This window comes from Mangifera indica, chromosome 13 (assembly GCF_011075055.1).
Source record: "Mangifera indica cultivar Alphonso chromosome 13, CATAS_Mindica_2.1, whole genome shotgun sequence".
NCBI classification, from domain to species: Eukaryota; Viridiplantae; Streptophyta; class Magnoliopsida; order Sapindales; family Anacardiaceae; genus Mangifera; species Mangifera indica.
The window spans coordinates 13871490-13892065 of NC_058149.1; the positions used below are offsets into that span (position 1 = coordinate 13871490).

The following is a 20576-nucleotide window of genomic DNA, read 5'->3' on the forward strand; positions in this document are numbered from 1 at the left end:
AAATACATATTTCAAGCAATAATAAAATGACATCAAATTCATATGCATGCCCGTCCATCCATGCCTGTTTAGAAATCCTCAAAACCTGCATTGTCACATTCCAATTGAATTGAATAAAGACAATCAATTTAGTAAACTTTGCTGACATACAAATAAACTCATAAACAGTTAATACTTACTGAGGGCCCTTCCTTGGAATATGGTTGTAGCCACGCGCTTTCTTAACCTCTTGGAATGTGCTGATGTAAAATTAAATGGGTGATCTCGGGCAAGGTATTCCATAAACATGAGTAAAAAAATGCCACAGTCTCCACTTCCAACATCCTGTTTTGGGACATCACGAACACATTTATATTATAATGTTGGTAGAGGATCTGGTGATGGAATTCCCTTTGATATATAGAAGTTACTCGCCTTCATTAGGTGTGTTAGTGTCTTAAATGGCATCAATAACTTCTTCACCCTCTTTATGCTTTTCGTATATTGGGCAGAGTCGTATATATACATCCTCCATTCATTTATATCCAATACGCCACACACCCAATGTTGGTTGTCGAAGTTGATCGGAAAGAATACCTGTCGACCAATGAAGATGAAATAAGTATCAATAATCAATCTTACCGTAAACAGCTTACAGTTGTACACCACCTTGTCAACACTACTCCATGGGCGAAAGAATTCTTTTGTCCGAAGCGAGATTCCATTGATTTGATCTAGAAAAAACGTAGGCCACTCCATATTTGCACCCAATTGTTTAAACTCACTGTAATACTGAGGGAAAAGTGCAACAAATTGGGTGGAAACAGTAGTCCAGTTACCGTCCGGATAAGATTTACGAAGTATACCCATAAAAGCTTCAATATGTTGTGTTCATAGATTAATCACATCATACTTTGAACATGATAAGTAATAGAAACAAATACAAAGGAAGTGTACATACCGTGTTTTCCAACCATTGCCCTAGTGTTACAATTTGAGTCCACCATGGTTTGGGCATACGGGCGGTTGTTCCGGCTGGTCCCCCGAGGAAGACGCGTCGACTGTCATTATCAGACGCTTGATCATACCATATTGTGAACTCTGAATAGCACCCAGCCAACTTGGGGTCAAAATCAATACCTTTAATTACTGGTTGTTTGTTCTTTTTTTCCTTTACTGGATTTGTGAATGGACTGACCAACTGTTTCCTTTTTCGCAGTACACGATCGAAAGCTGACACTTTTTTAGTTGTTGTCGGCTTCTGAGTAGTTGTTGGTCGATCCTGAATTTGTTGTTGGACTTCCTCGTTGGATGATTCGTCTAACTAGAAAAAAGTAAAAAAAATTAATGTTTATCAAAACTTTATAATTAAGCAATTGAAAAAAGAAATTAAATAATAAAACTAATTGAAAAATAAAATTAAGTATGGTGGATAATAACATGTACTGATTCAGATGCTTGAACATAAGAACCCTCAAGTCCTGTAATTCGATTATTTAATGATTGCATTTTTTTCTGTATCTCCACTTGAAGCATCGTCGATTGTTGTTGCCATTGGTCCTGCATCTCCCCCCGAAGCATCGATGCTTGTTGTTGCCATTGGTCCTGTAACTCCCCTCGAAACATCGATGTTTGTTGTTGCCATTGCTCTTGTAACTCCCCCCGAAACATCGATGCTTGTTGTTGCCATAGGTCCTGCAATTCCCCCCGAAACGTCGATTGTTGTTGTTGCCATTGGTCCTGCAACTCCCCCCGAAACGTCGATTGTTGTTGTTGCCAATACGACTGCATATCCTCAGGAAACGATGCCGATTGTCGCTCCCACTCCGCGCACATCATTGCACCGTGTTGGTCCAATTGTTGTTGCATCTGAGAGTTGATGCCTCTTTCATGTTCCATTAATATTTGTTGAAGACGGTCGTATGAAACACCACTGTATGACGTCCCATGGACCGAGTGTCTTGCAGGCTCGTGTACCGGATGCTCACGAGAATGGGAGGCGCATGAAGTGGACCTTCGTGGTGGGGAAGCAGGTACATTAGGTGTGGCCCTATATGACCCTCGGGAGGATAACACCTGTGGAGGGGATATACGTGCAATAGGAGACGTCCTAGGAACCATGGGTCTGACACCTCGTGATGACGGTCTTCGCCTGGAAGCAGTTGAAGACGTAGAAGACCCTGTAGGGACTGTTTAAAAGGCAGCATGAGGGTTCAATTAGGTGGCATCATCATCATCTGAATGCATAGATGGTGCGTGTTCTCCCATAAACTCCAAGGCTCGAATATACCACTCAGAGTAACGCTCAATCTCGGTCGGATGTAATGCAGTTGTAATCTCCTCCTACAACATGAAAGAAAATTTACATGATTATTGAAATACAAAACAGAATTATAAAATATAAATGAGCAACATACCGGAGAAGTGTCCCAAAGTATCGATATGTCATCCCATGAAGGTAGTACAATTGTTTTCTATTTTAGGATACGAGAGATTCGATCATTTGCTTCCATACGGATATAAAACGATAGATTCTGAATCGTCTCATAAATCCAATACTACACAATGTACAACAAAAATTATTAGTATTAATAATAGGCATTAAGTATGTAAACTTTATCTATTATATTATACTTACTTGAAAAGCAATCGGGTATTCTAAAATACTGTAACTGAGAAGTGGGAGCGGACTTGTGTACAGCGGGTAATGGTCAACACAATATTGATATTTCTTATGTATACCTTTCCATATCGAATCGAATGTTTTATTCCATATCAGTGTTCCCCATGGATATCGACTAAATGCATCTAAATTATTTGCTAAATGCCAAAAATGATCAGGTACTTTGTTTATGTTGTCCGCCCCTAATAATCCAGTAAATACGCAATACAAGACTGCAAACTTCACTGCATCATCATCATTGTCCCCCCAAACTTCATTGTCGAATGCTTCTTCGATTTCCCCATAAGATAACAACCTGTGAATGTTCGGGAAGTATTGCTCTCTTAATCGAGGCGTATCCGTGCAATCAACGTAATTGGACAAGTCCATGTCCTCCCCGAAAATTAAACCAGTGACGAGTGCAAACTCAACAGGGCTGAATCAGAATTCAACCCCATTTATTCTAAACCACATTTCTCTATCTGGGTTCCCACGATTGATCATACGTAGCAACATTGCTTGAATAAAAATGACACTGAACCGTGGCTCCACCAAATCTAATAAATGTCCAAAACATGTTGTGCGGAAAATGGCTCTTTGACTAAATGTTAGTTTATTCCTAATTACAGTCAAAGTGTCCATTTTTGTTCGAAGCGACATGTGCACACGAAATTGGTATGCATCGTGGAATCTGTAAGCCCCCTCTTGATAGTTGATTGCAAATGCCTAAAAATATATATTAATTCATTAAATTACACTACTGAAGGAAACTAAATGATTATTATTAAATTAACCACGTTGTGATGGATGGGATATTCCCTACTTTAGTGGTATGTTTGTTCTTACAACTAGAGAGCTGAGAAGAGATGTCTTAAAAATACAAAAACGAATATCTTACCAGATTCATAAATTAGAATTTGCACAGATTTAACATAACACAATTTCTCCAAATCACTACAATAATCAAATATGCATGGACTATATAGCTAGAAAGATATAACCAATAAATTAATAATAATTTAAAAATTCTCATGTTAAAAATAAAAATAAATTAGAATTCCATGTGGAACCCTGGACGTTCCACATGCAATGATTCTAACTCCTTTATAGTTTTTTATTTGTATTATTTTAATTCTAAACAATTAAAAATTCTCATGTTAAAATTAAACAATTGAAATTAAACAACGCCACCCTTTATAGTTTTTTATTAGTATAATTTTTGCATTTTATGCAACGGTGGGACCTCTTAAATGCTTGCTAAATTTTTTCGCTTTCTTCAACATTTTAAATTAACTATAAATTATGCTAAGCTACATAATCTGACCCACAAAATAAGTAAATTGCTACATTTTATACATGAAGAAGGACAAATATTGCTAAATTATGCTAAACTACATATTCTAACCCACAGGAAAAAAAAATCGTTGATCATATAATTTATCTAAGCCACAAGAAAAAAACTCTAAAAATATATATTATTAAATTTATTATAACGAAACCTAACCTGTCTTCATGCCATTACGTTGTAAGTATCGATATCCGCTGAAACTATTTGATGGATTTTCCGTTGAACCAAAAAATTACCCGAACCAAGCAACTAAACAATTTGGTGGGAAATATGGATGCAAGCAAGCAAAAACATTACTGGGGAAAAATTGAAAACACTTGCACATATATATATCCAATAAAGCAAAAACACTCCACGAAATTTAGTTGAATTATTGAGGAACTGGAGTGAATTATTGATGCAAAAAATTCAACTATGTCAGGAATGAATAATCAAAAAATGCTTTTGAACAAAACTATGCACAACAGTAAATTACTCAGAAGAATTATTAAAGGTGAGAAAAGGGTGCAAAAAAAAAAAAAAACCGTTGGCAACATTTATTTTATAATGCAAAAAGGGCTGGCATTATAATAAAAAAACAAAAAAGGTTGGCCCCGCCAACCCTCCTGCTTTTTATACTTAATTATATTATTTCACAATGGTGGGGGGCCTGCGCAAAATCCATGCCAAATGTGTTTGCAGCATTATTTCACAACGGTGGGGGGCCTGCGCAAAATCCATGCCAAATTTGTTTGCATCAGCATGCGAATATTGCAGAGGAATAATCGCAGAGGAATAATTGTAGAGAATACACAGTCTGGCAGGGATGCATTGATCGAATAATATTCACGTGCTACCATCTGTAATATATTATTACCTATTATTATTACATTTATCTTTATATATATATATATATATATATATATATATATATATATATATATATATATATATGACAATCTATCTTAAACATACCACAACAGATAGACAGATTTACACTTTGCAGGAGAAAAAATTTTATTAAGCAATCGACCAACGAAATTTATTGCAGAGACGAAATATTGCCAGGACAACAGGTAAGGTTTTAAGAAACCTTAATTTATTTATTTCTATTGTATTACACCTGCATTGAAATTATTTCATATTGGATTAAGTCTAAAAAATTTCAATTTAATTCTATTAAAATTCAATTAAGTAAATCAACATATTGTTAAATATTACAATTTCCGTAATATGTTTGATTAGCCAATTGTTTCAATGTTAAAATTGAAAAAACTGTCAAAAAACTGAGTTTGGGTGGAAAGATTTGGGAAAAAAATATGGGATTTAAATAAAAATGATAGGCTAACAAAAACGATAATAAAATGCAAGATATTAAAAATTGTATAGACCGTAAAAGATAAATTACATTAAATTAAACATGCAATATATTAAAGTCCATTGCCATCGTGTACATGTACAAAACCCAATAGAAGATCCAACATGGTAACCTAGTCGACCGTATGGGTTGCACTATTAGTACGACGACCTCGAGTTCGTGTGTTATTGGGTGTGCGGGATGAGCTAACCACAGGCACTGGAAGGGCGAACTTCTTGGATGACCAGGTTGGACTCGGACATCTCAAACCAGTATGACCAGGTTGGTGACATCGACTACAGTATTGTTGTCGAACTTCTTCTCCTTGTGAAGGTCTTCTTGCATGACTGGAAGGGCGACCGGACCTTCATTGCTCCATCACTAGAGGAAAAATCACAGACAAATTTGATGGTGCCCAAGTTGATTGATCCCCTAGTGGATTAATATCTTCCTCGTATACCCTACGTAAATATTCAGTAGAGTAGTATGTACTGACCCAGCCTACACAGTCTGATAGGTTATTATACCTTGCGATAGCAGCAGCGTGTGCACATGGAATCTGGGATCGTTGAAATTTTCCACAATCACACGTTCAATATAGAAGATTCACGAAGAAAACTTGTTGGCGTGAGTCATGAACTTCGTATTGTTGCATGTTGATTGGTTTAACAATCATGTTGGCAGATTTGAACACATGCCGAGCAAGCTTGTCCTCAGCCCATGGTGTTAACGGGTGAGATCTCTTACCTGCAAAAAAACAACTAAAATAAATGGGGTGAAAAAACGGAAACATTATAATAAATTTGAGTCATACGCACCAGCCATGTTTCGCCTATTGAAAAACCAATGTTGTAGCGTGCTTCGAAGAAACTCTACCAATATAGTGATAGGCAAAGCGCGAGCAGTCCGTGTTAAAGCATTGAAGGACTCAGCAATATTGGTTGTCATAATATTGTACCGCCATCCTCCAAAGTGCACACGTGCCCATCTGTCATACCCAATGTGAGTCAAATAGGTTGCTGCAGCGAGATTTACTCTAGCAATTCTATTCATAGCGGCTTGAAAGTCTGTGAGACGATATGCCTTGATATGGAAATTACAAAACCCATGACGAGCGTGAGGCATTACGTTCACAACCGCCGCAATTATTGAATGATGACGATCAGAAATAATAGCCAAATCCGGCAAATCACCAATGCACATGTGAAGGTATGTCAAAAACGGTGTCCATGTATCTAGTCCCTCTTTGTGCCCAATACCGAATGCAAGTGGGTAAATTTGATTATTACCGTCCTTGGCAACAGCAATGAAAAGAGACCCAATATACTTTCCTTTTAAGTGTGAAACATCAATGCATATCACCGGACGACAGAATTGTTGGAACCCTCGTATAGAACACCCCATACACATGAAAAAAAACTTGAACCTATTTTGCAGATCGACATCAATACGTGTCATAGTTCCTGGGTTCTTAAGCTCCAAATTATGACAGTACTCACGTAATATACCGAAATACTCTTCCGGAGATCCTCGTAATGCATTTATTGCATATGTTTTGGCACGCCATGCTTGCGTGTACGATATGTCAATCCGATACCTATCTGCCATGTCTGAAATAATTTTCTTTGGTCGATAAATACGATCAACCACGAACATGGACTTAAGTATGTTACCTAACGATTCGGCACCTGCTTGTCTGTGATGTGGCAATATTTGATCTCGCGGACAAGTGTAGGTCTCATCCATACGTCGTAAGACCCAATAGTATCCGTCTTGCTCTCTCGTCGCTCGTGCCCACCATTTACATTGTGGGTGTATGCACTTAAGCTCGTACCGTATGTTATCGGAGTGACCAACCTTCCACTGAATTCCTGTCTCCAAGGCATACGTTCGAAATAGTGCTCTCAATTCAGCCTTGGAGTTATAAAAACCCATTATTTGCAAACAATTGCCCCTTTGTGTTGCCCGGTTAGTAATACCTGTATTCTCAACATCAACAGCAGGCTCAGGAACCCATTCAAATGGATTTGGATTATGGATGTTACTTGAATATGCTCCAATATTCATAAAGTTATGACGTCTTGTGCTACATTCAGCCTCATTGTAGCAAGGATGACTTTGACTTCTGCCAGCGTCTTGGCTTGGAACATCGTATATGTCGTCACCAAACCCCGAGAATTCTTTGTCTTCATCATCATCATCCTCCTCCTCCTCCTCCTCCTCTTCCTCTTCCTCTTCATTACCTTCTACATCATAATCCTCATCCATGTTCTCGTCATTATCATCATTAACACCATAATTCCCTCCAAACTCTTGAAAACTTTGTGGATGTGCCCACTCATCTGTCGGTTGATTTAACCGTTCTTCATCATGAATATCTTCGCCTTGTTGATTGGCCCTTCCATCAATTTAACTCTTGATAACAAAAAGTTTTGTGTAACCTTGTGAACTTCTTGCTACAACCATAAAAAACTCCACATCATCATCGTCTACAATCTCCATTGGACCTATATCACATACTGTAAATACACGCACAATTGACTGTCTTTGATCGAGTCTTAGACGAGAGCTGATTCTTCCAATGAATCCATCAAAATCAACATTTGGGTCAATACAAATTCCTCTCTCATTCCCACCAACATATCTTGTGACATTATCATCACCTTCAACCCATTGGCCTCCATATCGAATCTTAAATGCAGCTTTTTCCATCCTAACTAAAAATAAACCTAAAAAACATAAAAACTCCAAATTACACTATGCTTCCATTTTTTCAAATTAAGCCCCAAATGCAGTACCAATGGCATCAAACTTCATATATACATATTTAACTATCATATCATCAACTGATGCACAAAAATGTATCAAGGCAAAACATGAAAAAATAGACAGTGGCAATTTCGTAATATATTATCTAACTCCCTATCAATACAAGGAAAACAACACATCATGCAATAGAAGAAAACAGGAAAAAACAAGCATAAAAAATAAAGAAATTGCTTACAATAGAAGAAAATAGGAAAAATTAAATAAATTCAGTGGGGCATATTTGGTGGCAATTTTGTAATATATTTTCTAACTCTCTGTCAATACAAGGAAAACAACACATCATGCAATAAAAGAAGACAGGAAAAAACAAGCATAAAAAGTAAAGAAATTACGTGCAATAGACGAAAACAGGGAAAAATTAAATAAATTAAGTGAGGATGAACAGGTTGGCGGAAACGCCAAGGGTTGGCATTTCGCCAACCCTTGGCGATTCCGCCAACCTGTTCATCATTAAACTGAAATTTTTTTTCAGCTGTATTTTGGTTTTTTATAGCTATCACAACAACATTAAACAATAATAACAACTTTAAACAATAGAAACAACATGAAATAATAGCATTAAACAATCTAACAACATGAAATCATAATAAAATTAAATTTTACATGAACATGAAAACACCATAATTATTTAATTTTCAGCTATTTATAAAGAAAACAAATAACATACAGGGTTAAGTCAACACTAACCTGGACGTGGATGACTTTGCTATGAATTTTTTGCAGCAGGTGTTTATTCTCTTAATAAATTTAGCAATGTTCGTCTCTCCCTCCCTTATGTCCATTTTGAATCTTTTATAATGGATTCTCACAGGTTTTATTGTTCAATCACATGTCTTCTTCCTACCGTTAATACTAATATTTTAGTTTCATGCTGCTAGGATTCCTTCCTCATATTATAGAGATTCTCTGTATGGGTCACTTCAGGAGCATCAATCATTTAATTATACTAAAATATAATTTAATATTCCAATTAAAAATATAATAATATATATTATTATATAATATTATATAATAATAAGAATTCTTCACATTATATATAATATATAATAACTTATTATATATATTATATTATATATAAAATTAAATAATAATATTATTTATTATTATATATTATAATTATAATATAATATTAATATAATAATGATATATACATATAAGGGTTGGCGTTGGCAACTCCAACCCTTATACATATATTAAAGAAAATATATTATATATTAATATATAATATAATTATAATAATATAATTATAATATTTTAATTAAAAATATAATATAAATAAGATAATATATTATATTATATATAATATATTATATTATCTATAATATAATATATAATTATAATTATATATTATAATATATTATATATAATATATTATATATTAATATATAATATAATTATATATATATAATTATTTAATTATATATATATAAGTCATGGGTTGGCGGAATCGCCAACCTTTGGCGTATGCCAAGGGTTGGCGATTCCGCCAACCCTGGCAAAAAAATATATTAATATAATATTATATATATTATTTTAATATATATAATATTATATATTATAATATATAATTATTAATGTTAGAATATCTTTAATATTATAATAATATATAATAATATATTTTAATATTAATATACTATTATAATAAAATAATAATTATAATAATATATAATTATAATATTCTAATTAAAATATAATATAATATATCATATATATATATATATATATATATATATATATATATATATATATATATATATATATATATTTAAGTAATTATATATATAATATAAATCATGCTTTGCTTTATAAAGGGTGGGCCCACCCTACATTAATGTTACAGGCCAATTTCCCCTTATCGCCAACCCAGACTCCTTTTACATATATTTTATAAAATATAAAATTATATTATAATATAATATTATATATTATATATATAATATATATAATCAGGGGTTGGCGATGCCGCCAACCCCTGGTAATAATTATATATAATATATTTTTTATATATTATATTATATATGTAATATTATATTATAGTAATATTATTTAAATTATAATATATTATATATTATATTAATATATTATTATATGATAATATTATAGTATATAATATATTATAATATATAATTATATAATATAATTATAATATTATAATTAAAATATAATATAATATATCATATATTAATATATAATATAATTTTATATATATATATATATATATATATATATATATATATATATAAAATTAAATAATTATATATATATAAAAAATCATGTTTTGCTTTATAAAAGGTGGGCTCACCCTACATTAATGCTACAGGCCAATTTCTCTTATCGCCAACCCAGACTGCTTTTACATATATTTTATAAAATATAAAATTATATTATAATATAATATTTATAATCATATAAATTTTATTATATAAAATATGTAATATATTATAATAATATATAATTATAAAATATATAATATTATATATAATATAATATATTATATAATATTATATTATAAAATATTATAATAATATTAAAAATTAATTATATAAATTATAATATTTTATATAATATATTAATATAATAATATTATATTAATATATAATTATAATATTTTAATATAATAATATTATTATATATATAATATATATTACTAGGGGTTGGCGGCATCGCCAACCCTTGGAGCCGCCAACCCCTGTAATAATTATATATATTATATATAATATATTTTATATTATATATGTAATATTATATTATAAAATATTATAATTTAATTATATAAATTATAATATATTATAATATTATAGTATATAATATATTATATTAATATAATAATATTATTTAATATTATATACATATATTAAGGGTTGGCGTTACACAACAACTTTCACGCCAACCTTTTTTTTTTTTTAAGTTAAATGCCTAGTTTTTTTTGTTTCACTTAAATCCTTAAATAACAATTTTTTTTCTTTTTCCAGTTAATTACTATTACATAATCATCTTACATGGTCATTTCCTCGATGGTCATTTTTTATCTTGTAGGTTGTTCTTTTTTTTCCCCTTTTTTTTTTAAATCCTTACTTTGAAGAATTCTTAATTTGAAGAATTTGATTGTTTCCTTCCTGTTTTTGTTTTTGAAGATGAGGGAGAAGAGAGAGTGATTTCTTTATAACTTTGGAAGAAGAGGAAGGAGAGAAAAAAAAGTTGCAGAGAAGAGGAGAGAGAATTTATGCATGAAAGATTGAAGGGGGGTATTTTGGGGAAGGTGAGTACTGTTGTGGTATATTTGTGAAAGTTTTAGGATAGGTGACAATTTTGTATACACGGAATAAAAAAGTGGTAAAAATTTCAATTTCCCTAAATATTATAATTGACTTAATAATATTTATAATCAGTTTAAGATAATATATAAATCTTTTTTATTTTATTATTGTCTATTTAAATTTACAATTTATTTTAAAAAATTCCAAATAAAAAAAACATCAATTTTTGAATCAAGATTCACTTGAATGGCTAGAATTTGAATTACGTTTCCTACAAATAAATAAAAAGTGTAACTCCCGCACCGCCACAGCCATCCCCAACCACTTCCACCGCCACCACACAGATTAAGCTTCCTACCCAGAGAACAAGTTCTAGAATAGATACAGAAAGAAGCTGGAGTGGCAAGGACCACAATATTTTACTGAAAAAAAAAAAAAAAGCCTACAAAGAATATGTTGGATATAATGCTCAACAGAATATGCATGTATGGGTAGTGATTATGCTTGGGATTTGAGTTTCAGTTTTGCAGGTCTGGACTGGTTAATCATGGCTTATAAACACGTTGGAATATTTCTGCAAGGTTCAAGATATTATAAAGCCAAGCGCAATGAAGCTCTGCATTTGACTGTGATGTTATATCACTGCCCTGCAGAGCCTCTTAATGCATGGTACGAGAAAGTTTAAAATTTATACATGGTTCAAACTTGAATCAAATAATGACTTAGTTAAAAAGTTGATTTAAGTCTTGATTGATCGTACTAATGATTTAAAAAAATTAAAACAATATTTAACCAATCATAATGATATTTTAGTGGTATATAATGGATATTTCTTACTAGGTAGACTCAATTTAAATCTCAATAATTTTAATTTTTTTAGTTAATCTAACCTATTTAATGATTAAATATAAAATCCAAATTTCATTTCGTCAAAATTGAATTTAGCTTGATGACACATATGACTATGTCTATATACTAATTTTTAGTTTGAGTGTGGAGTTTGAGTTCTAACAATTACAAAATTTTTCTTAATATTATATTACGTCATACAGTTGTCAACAGGATGATTTCACCATGGGGTTTAAACTTTGCCCTGAATTGGAACTAACTTCGAACCTTATTCTCAGTTTTATAAACTCACACATATCTGTGTGTGTGTGTATCATTTGATCAAACTTTGGGTGGGATTATTTCATTTGGCCTTCTAAAAATTTAACCTATATTGGATGAAAGTTAAAAGGAAGACTAAACATTAAACTTGCCTCCGATTCCTTGATGCAAAACTACCAGTACAGCATCCTGCAAGTTTCTCTCTTGTGTTTCAAGGCTTTTTATTCCCTTCTTAGTAAGTGCTGTTCAAAGCTATTGGATGATGAGGGATAACTGTAAAACTAAAAGCAGGTTTCTGCTTTATTCCATGCTTCAAAGCGGGTTAATGGACATTAATACTTTAACTCTCCCGTTAGTATAGATAGTCTGAAATGGAAGATGTAAGCTTGCACAACTTTGTAATAAAGAAGCTTAGAGTTGTTGAATCCTTGCTAAGGTCTCTGGCACTCCTCTTTTTTCAATCTCTGATTTGTTTTCTTCTTGTATTAAACCTTCTTTCTAGGGTTTGCATTTGTTGGTTATATATTTGCCATTTATTCTCTAAATTTGTAATATTGATACTCAAATTAATAGTTAATATAAATGTACGTAATATTTCAATTTTTATTGTGTTTCGAAGGCATTACAAATGTAGCATTGTAATACTAATGTTACAATTGCCCTTTTTTATAAATTTATTTTGAGTTTTTAATCAAGTACCTAGATTATATGGATGTTCAATTGAGTAGTTAAAATTAATGTAGGTATTTTGATTGTTTTGCAATAGTGAGCAGGAACGATAACCTGAAAGCTGTAAATTGCTTTTGACGATCCGGTGATATCGGTGGAAGGCAGAGAAAGATCTTTTGGAAACGTGAAGCCGCCCATGTTGGAATTGGTGGAAGACATAGAAAGTTCTTTTAAAACCTTGGGGCCGCCCATGTCAGGTGATTGTTGCATCTACAGGGTTCCTCATAACCTCCGCATAGTGTTGAATGAGGACGCCTACACTCCATATGCAGTTTCAATCGGCCCTCTTCACCATGGCAGAAAAGAATTGGAGCCAATGGAAAAGGTGAAGCTCAGATATTTGCAGGAATTTATAAACCATACCCACTCCATCTTGCATGATCTTGTCTGCTTCATAAAGAACATGGAAGACAGAATTCGCAACTGTTACGCTGAAACAATTCTGTTCAACAGCAACGAATTTGTAAAAATGATTCTTATTGACGCTGCTTTTATCATTCTCCACTTCGCTAAGTACTGTTGCGATCAACACGATGAAGTTCTATTACGAAATTCGTGTTTGACGTCTAGTATTTGTCGGGACATGATGCTGCTTGAAAATCAGATTCCTTTCTTTGTCCTTACCGAACTGTATAACTTAAAACGTCAAGAGTTCTTTCGTACTACTGTCTTCCCCTTTGGACAGGATGAAGGTCTTCCTCCCTTTGAAGAGCTAGCCTGGTATTTCTTCAAAATCTTTTTCCGTTGGCATTGGGGTATCGTTAGAAATGTTACTGAAAATGTGAAGCATTTCACTGATATGCTAAGGTTCTCTCATCTAAAACCAGATTTAACCCCAGGGGAATTCATTATTCATCGGGGAGGAAAATACAAGCTTCGATATAACGCATCAGAACTGTGGGAGGCTGGGGTAAATATTAAGGTTACCTACAGTCGGTTGGATGGTTGAGAATTTGATGGTGCAGTATTAAAAATCCCACGATTAGAATTGAATGGCCTCACCACATGTCTGCTTCGGAACTTAATGGCCTTAGAGATGTGTCATTATCCCCTTAAGACAACCATATGTGACTACGTCTCACTGATGGATCATTTAATGGAGACGAGCAAAGATGTTGATCTTATGGTTCAGAAGGGAATTCTTGTCAATGGTTTGGGTGACAGCAATGAAATTGTTACTCTTGTCAAAAAACTTGGAACACATATTCCTCAGGATTGTCAGAGCAGCCGCTACGCTTGGCTTTTTATGCACTTAAACCGACACTGCGAGAATCGTTGGGTGAAACCCAAATACCAAGACAACATTTGGCAGAAATGGCTGAAAATACTCAAAGATGAATATTTCAGCACCCCTTGGAGATCTGCTTCTACCATTGCAGCAATCATTCTTCTTGTGCTTACTTTCATACAAACTGTATTTGCCATCATAAAATAATAGATTAAGACTTCATTTCAGCACAGTTCTGTGTAAACGCAATTTCATTGGATGTATGTGGATAATTGGATCATATAGGGAGGAAAAAAATAGAAGCAACTAAAATCTTAAAACTAACTAATATTCCCCATAAGGATGGTCATTACACGAGTAAAACTAAACTCTTTTCTTAAGCTCTTAGAAATTGTTCTCACATTATTTATCTCACTGAAAGCCTTAGCAGGTTTTTGCTTATATATGATGGCTCATATGTTGTTAGGGTCAACATATAAATGTGTATATATTTGTATACCCAAAATGGATATATATGTTTTATTGATTTAATAATTACATATTCTAAAAACACAAATCAATCAATCCAAAACCCATCAATCTTAAACTTTGCATGCCCTAAAATGTTTATCGTATTTCTCTTTTTACTCTTGAAATACACTAAAATATCATTACCCAAAAGAGTAATTATCGATAAGGAATGGTCTAATGGTTCAAAAGGTTTCTTAGCATAACAGATAAAGAGTATTAATGTTCTTGAACCCGCTTTGAATTATGGAATAAAGCTATTTACAGTCTACAACCTTACCTCTCATCATCCAATACAACAAGAAAACAACCCCCAAAAAAAAAAATTGTCAAAGAGTTTACCAAGAATTCAAGAATACTTAGTTTCTTTCTCACAAAATTGTACACATCTATACTTTTGAAAGATTAAATAAATAATTAGATTATTTAAATACGTAAAAACAAATCACTTTTTATAAAGATTTTAGTGAAAGGTAATTTCTAAATGTAATGTTACTCGCTGAAAAAGGTAAGCATTAAATGTGCAAAATTTGGCGTTAAATATGTGAAATTTGTAAGGCCCACGGGAAAGCCCATTCAGGTTTCGGTGAACTTACTGTTGAAGAAAATAGAAAAGCCGCCACCTAATAAACAAATAAAACGGTAATTCCCGCACGGCCACCGCCACCCCTTACCACTTCCACCGCCACCACACAGATTAAGCTTCCTACCCAGAGGAGAATAAGTTCCAGAATAGATACAGAAAGAAGCTGGAGTGGCAAGGACCACAGTATTTTACTCCTTATTTTCGAGAAAAAAAAAAAGGCCTGCAAAGCATATGTTCGATATAATGCTCAACAGAATATGTATATATAGGTAGTGATTATGCTTGGGATTTGAGTTTCAGTTTTGCAGGTCTGGACTGGTTAATCATGGCTTATAAACACGTAGGAATATGTCTGCAAGGTTCAAGATATTATAAAGCCAAGCACAATGAAGCTCTGCATTTGACTGTAATGTTATATCACTGCCCTGCAGAGCCCCCTAATGCATGGTATGAGAAAGTGTTTCCAAAGATAACAAGATTGAGCCAGTTATATAAAAATGTGGATTTGATTGATGGAAGACTAGTTAATGTCAAAGATGATTCAGTTGTCATTGATGAGCGTGTTGAGAGCAGAATGCGTACTTTCAAGTCTTTTGTGAGGGTTTTTCTTGGGTGTCCTTCAGTTCAGAGAAGCATACAGAAGAATGTGGTGGCCTCCTTAGGGGGTTCAAAAAGTGCCCCACTGATTTGTTTTGATAAACCAAGTGAAAGGGAGCCTTTGGTTGTGAATTCACTCACCAAGGTGAGCAACTACCTTAAAGTTTCTGCCCAGCAAAGGAAGTCTGTACGTCTCACGATATGCCCGCAGGTTACACAGCACCGGATATGGACTGGTGCACTTGAGGAGATATTGAATGGATTGAAATTAGAGATTGATTTATTGAACGATCAATGCCCCAGCCAAGGAACCAAGATGGGTCGGCAGATTGTTTCCACTTGTCTAAAGTTTTTAGCTGACACGGACACTTCCAATGATCTTGATTCCATGTCATGGATGAAGCTTAACTCTGCAAAAGTTGTTGATTCTCCTGTTTCCAGTAAATGGGAAGAAGCCCTTGAGATGGTCAATGATCTCATCAAATGTTTAGACAGTGAAAAAGGGTTACTTCATCATGTGTCAAAGCTTGAAGCCATGAGAGAAGGATTGTCTCAGATCAAGGATGTGTTGGTTGATAAACATATTGGATACAAGGAAATTAGACATCAAGAAAGCTTAGTGCACAAGAAACTTTCCAAGACTTTGGGCCACTCATCACAATGCTTATTCACACTCCTGTTGTATTATCTGTATGGACAAGTTAGAGACATCGAAGTGGATGTTTGTGGTAATATATATGCAAGTGGTGAGAAACGGTTCACATTGTGCATGGGAAGAATTCTGACATCAGGTGAGGAGAAGATGGTCTGGAGAGGAGTTAAGCAGCTGGACAGGGCACTTGGATTGTTCAAGTTCATATGGGAAACAGCAAGCATGGAAGGAGCTTTGGACTTGCAAGGTCACTTATGGTGTGTAGGGGCCGAAGAGAGGTCACTAACATACAGAGGAAATTCTTTCTTTTTATGTAACATCAGTCTTTAGCATTTGAGGGCTGATAATTTTGGTGTTAGTGATAAATAGTCACTGTGTTATGTGAATGTCAAATTCAGATATGCTCCTAATTTTTTCAGTCTGATTTGATAATTGAAGTTGTATTAACTGGCCTGTGCCAAAGTTTCTCATAAAATTGACTCAAACCTACGACAAATTTGCCATCACGATGTATTCATTTTCTGTTGGATTAAATTGGTTTAATATATATATATGTATATATATTTTATGTCACGAATGCTATTTTGATGTCATCAATTCAACCGACTGAAAGGATTAGCCATCAAAACCCAAATCAGCCTTTTAACCAGGTTAACACCCTATCTTGATTGATGATGGGAGAATTTGAACAAAATGGAGTACTTGAATATAACATCGCCCATTTCATATCTTTCGATTCTTCCACAATGATCAATTTGGATTAATATCGTGAATGTTTTACTTCAGTCACAACCAGTACAGTTCGGATGCACACTAGTCCTCAAAATTATGGGTGTTAGAGATTGAACTTACAACCCACGGAAATTTAACAAAAATTAGAGTCATTCAATCCGAAGTATCACATTTCAACTCATTTCAGTTTAGATTTTGCAGACCTCTGCACAGGTTTTGCAATGGGTCGAGCTGGAGCACTCTTCACAACCTTCTTCATATCATACTTGATTGATGAGAAGGCACATAGCACGGCAATTAACATTGTTGGGTAGACATAGACAGATTTGGTAGGATCTGGGCTCGCTGACTTCCCAAGGATCCCTTCCTTGATAAGGCCCCATATTATTAGAAGTGTCCCAAACATACTCATCCTTCCAGGTTTTAAGATACCCACAAGTGCTCCTGCCACAGAGAAGTAGCTTCCTGCAAGAACCTGGAATGAGAACAGAATGACAGAGAGAAATCAATAATAGATTAGCTACAATTAGAAAAAAACACCCAAGATATGAACACATTGCCATAAAAATTAAAACCAGCCACTTCGAGAATAAAAAGTGAATTCTGTGGCTTAGGATTAGTTGGTGTTGTCAACTTAAATCCCCTATTTTTTAGATGGTACACAAGTCACTAAGTTTTATATTCTAGAGATGATTTGCCGGTCAAAGAACTGACTGAGAAAGTATTGAGAGAAGATTGAGAAGCACTTACGAATAAATAAACAAAAACAATAAGAGGAAGATGAAAAGCAGATAAATGGAACCTCTAAGCGCTGGAGATCAATCATTGCAGAGGCCTCCTTTATGCTGGTTAAGTTATATATGTCCAACAGGTTATCCCAACTTGGAACAGTCATGTTTTGGATAAGGCCATGCACAATGGCCCCAGGGTAAAGAAGGGCCTTCACAACCGGAGTGGGAAAGATATCACTTGCAATCAACTGGGAAGAAGTGACATGAATGGGTGTTGCACACATACCAGCTCTGCATGGAACCCTGTACAGCATGAAGCAAATATATCAAAAGTTTTTTCACTTATTTTTGAATTTCTAGCCACACAGCAGTGGATGAAAATGGATATGTTTGTCTGAACTGCAACATCACATTTTTTCAGCACAACATGCTGGTAGAATATGGCAGAATCATATTAGAGGCAGTTGAGCAGTGAAATCCACCTTACTTCATTAAATTCAATGTGACTAGAGATTCAAAGCTGAATAATGCAGTAAATGATAAATTAGCTTTGCATTTCTCACAAATGAAACTTTAACCTGTTACTCTATAATTCTATCCAATTTAAAGCCCAAAAATTTATGAAAATTAATGCAAATCATTGTGCTAATTTTAAATCTAAGCTTTCCATCAGTGTAGGATTTAAAAGATCAAAAAACATAAACTCTTTGAACAAGAAAAGTATTAAACTGGAAAGGTGAAGTGAGCTCAAACTTTGTGTACTTCACTGCTTTTTCTATATTTACGCAGAGATCCAAATCAGAGTACCCAATGCACTTAATTTGGTTGTAGTATCAAAAGAAAATTGATAATCCATACAAGTCAGAAAACATACTTAAAGCAAAAGGGACTTTAAGATTTGGAACAACTAAAGAATCAGGGCATCATGTTCCCCATGGTACCGAACCCCAAAATATGTACCACTCATCATGAGTAACTTCAACTTAAAAGCATTCCTTCATGCAACCAAATGACTAATAAAGCCATGAGTCCACTAATCTCCATGATCATCAAATACCATTTTATGCTTTACGTTTAAATACTTAATAAGTAATTCATGCATATAAAAACCCTTGAGCAAGTCTGGATTCAAGAGACAATCCAAAGTAAAATTAGCTATAGAGGTGTAAAATACAATTATTCATGATTAAAACAAAACCCAAAAACAATTTTGTGTACCACACAGATCTCTAACAAGTAACAAGAAGAATTCCGCAAAATCATCAAAAGTCAACCTCAAAACCGGTTGAAGCAAGTCATGACTACTACAAGGCCCAATCGATGGCAGCTCTTGTAACTTTTTGCGTTTAGTTTGACGATCAGATAAGCAACTTAGAATGAATTCTAAGACCCAGAAAACCCACAAACACTTATATGCATCTAAATAAAACAAAATAAATTATATTAAAAACAGGTAAAACCCAGATGGTAAGAGAGCAATTCTGAAGCTGGGTATTGGTTATGTGATTGAAATACCTGAAGAGCGGGATCTGGAGAATGATTAGGAAGAAATAAACCCGAGATGCAATTGATGTAATATTGCTTATCCATCCTTTTGATGATGAAGAAGTTGCCATTGTTCGTTAATCACTTAAAAGTCGTGGTATCTGAAATCCACAGTCGAGTTCTAGTGCTTAATTACACAAGCGCTAGGGAGATTTTGGGCTTTTATTCAAAATCTAGACATCATAGGCCGTCATTTTCTTGCTTCGTTGCTTTTCAATAAACCACGAACTAAATGTAATTAATCAATCTTTTTAATATTAAACTTAATGTAACCAGTAGTTTGACCGATGACGGAAATACTCATAATAAAGGGCATGGGGGTGCTTTTGTGATTATTCAAACAGTATACTGCATGCAGGATCACGTGGTCGGGGGGTGGTTGTGAGTTTTCAGTATACAAGGGGGTTTTGAATTGGTGACTGATCGGGGCTTTTGGAAAATTTTCAACTATGGTTTTTTTTTTTAATATTTTCCGATTTATAGGGTAAATTAAAATTTTTTATTTTACGCTTTTTTTTTTATCCAGTCTTTTCTAATAAAACATGTATGATTAAAATTAACTTACTTTTTATTTATTATTTTTACAAAAAATGGCTTCAACATAAAAGAAGGAAGCATGAATTTGACTTATAAATTTAAATCAAATGACATTATGAATTTGAATTATTAATTCGAATTATAAATTTTAGTCAAACTAAATTACAAATTTTAGTCAAACTAAATTACAAATTTAGATTATTAAATTAAA

At 33.6% G+C, this 20576-nt stretch overlaps 5 protein-coding genes across 5 annotated transcripts; 3 read left to right on the forward strand and 2 right to left on the reverse strand.

The window, feature by feature from the left end:
* Window positions 1-5917: 5917 nt before the first annotated feature.
* On the reverse strand, window positions 5918-7827 carry LOC123194204. Its single transcript, XM_044607360.1, has 4 exons — window positions 7767-7827; window positions 7569-7667; window positions 6144-7460; window positions 5918-6072 (listed from the first exon to the last, which is right to left on the reverse strand). Exons 1-4 carry the CDS (start codon window positions 7825-7827, stop codon window positions 5918-5920), a joined length of 1632 nt encoding a protein of 543 aa, XP_044463295.1.
* A 5559-nt stretch (window positions 7828-13386) lies between these two features.
* On the forward strand, window positions 13387-14199 carry LOC123194205 (UPF0481 protein At3g47200-like). Its single transcript, XM_044607361.1, has one exon. The coding sequence runs from the start codon at window positions 13387-13389 to the stop codon at window positions 14197-14199; it is 813 nt and encodes a 270-aa protein (XP_044463296.1).
* Window positions 14200-14274: 75 nt separating this feature from the next.
* On the forward strand, window positions 14275-14685 carry LOC123194206. Its single transcript, XM_044607362.1, has one exon. It carries the CDS (start codon window positions 14275-14277, stop codon window positions 14683-14685), a length of 411 nt encoding a protein of 136 aa, XP_044463297.1.
* An 851-nt stretch (window positions 14686-15536) lies between these two features.
* On the forward strand, window positions 15537-17373 carry LOC123194451. The gene has a single exon (XM_044607646.1). The coding sequence runs from the start codon at window positions 15897-15899 to the stop codon at window positions 17148-17150; it is 1254 nt and encodes a 417-aa protein (XP_044463581.1). The 5' UTR covers window positions 15537-15896; the 3' UTR covers window positions 17151-17373.
* A 183-nt stretch (window positions 17374-17556) lies between these two features.
* LOC123194058 lies at window positions 17557-20079 on the reverse strand. Its single transcript, XM_044607187.1, has 3 exons — window positions 19799-20079; window positions 18355-18586; window positions 17557-18027 (listed from the first exon to the last, which is right to left on the reverse strand). The coding sequence occupies exons 1-3, from the start codon at window positions 19897-19899 to the stop codon at window positions 17731-17733; spliced, it is 630 nt and encodes a 209-aa protein (XP_044463122.1). The 5' UTR covers window positions 19900-20079; the 3' UTR covers window positions 17557-17730.
* Window positions 20080-20576: the final 497 nt, after the last annotated feature.

Bases quoted from the DNA above. Each gene is read 5' to 3' on its own strand.
- LOC123194204 (XM_044607360.1), bottom strand. From the start codon at position 7,827: ATGGAGATTGTAGACGATGATGATGTGGAGTTTTTTATGGTTGTAGCA. The intron at 7,461-7,568 runs GTAATGAAGAGG...TTCCAAGCCAAG, and splicing joins TGAGGATTATGATGTAGAAG to ACGCTGGCAGAAGTCAAAGT. The intron at 6,073-6,143 runs GTGCGTATGACT...GTTTTTTTGCAG, and splicing joins CAATAGGCGAAACATGGCTG to GTAAGAGATCTCACCCGTTA.
- LOC123194205 (XM_044607361.1), top strand. From the start codon at position 13,387: ATGTTGGAATTGGTGGAAGACATAGAAAGTTCTTTTAAAACCTTGGGG.
- LOC123194206 (XM_044607362.1), top strand. From the start codon at position 14,275: ATGGCCTTAGAGATGTGTCATTATCCCCTTAAGACAACCATATGTGAC.
- LOC123194451 (XM_044607646.1), top strand. From the start codon at position 15,897: ATGGCTTATAAACACGTAGGAATATGTCTGCAAGGTTCAAGATATTAT.
- LOC123194058 (XM_044607187.1), bottom strand. From the start codon at position 19,899: ATGGCAACTTCTTCATCATCAAAAGGATGGATAAGCAATATTACATCA. The intron at 18,587-19,798 runs GTATTTCAATCA...CATGCTGTACAG, and splicing joins CTCCAGATCCCGCTCTTCAG to GGTTCCATGCAGAGCTGGTA. The intron at 18,028-18,354 runs GTTCCATTTATC...TTCTCATTCCAG, and splicing joins TTGATCTCCAGCGCTTAGAG to GTTCTTGCAGGAAGCTACTT.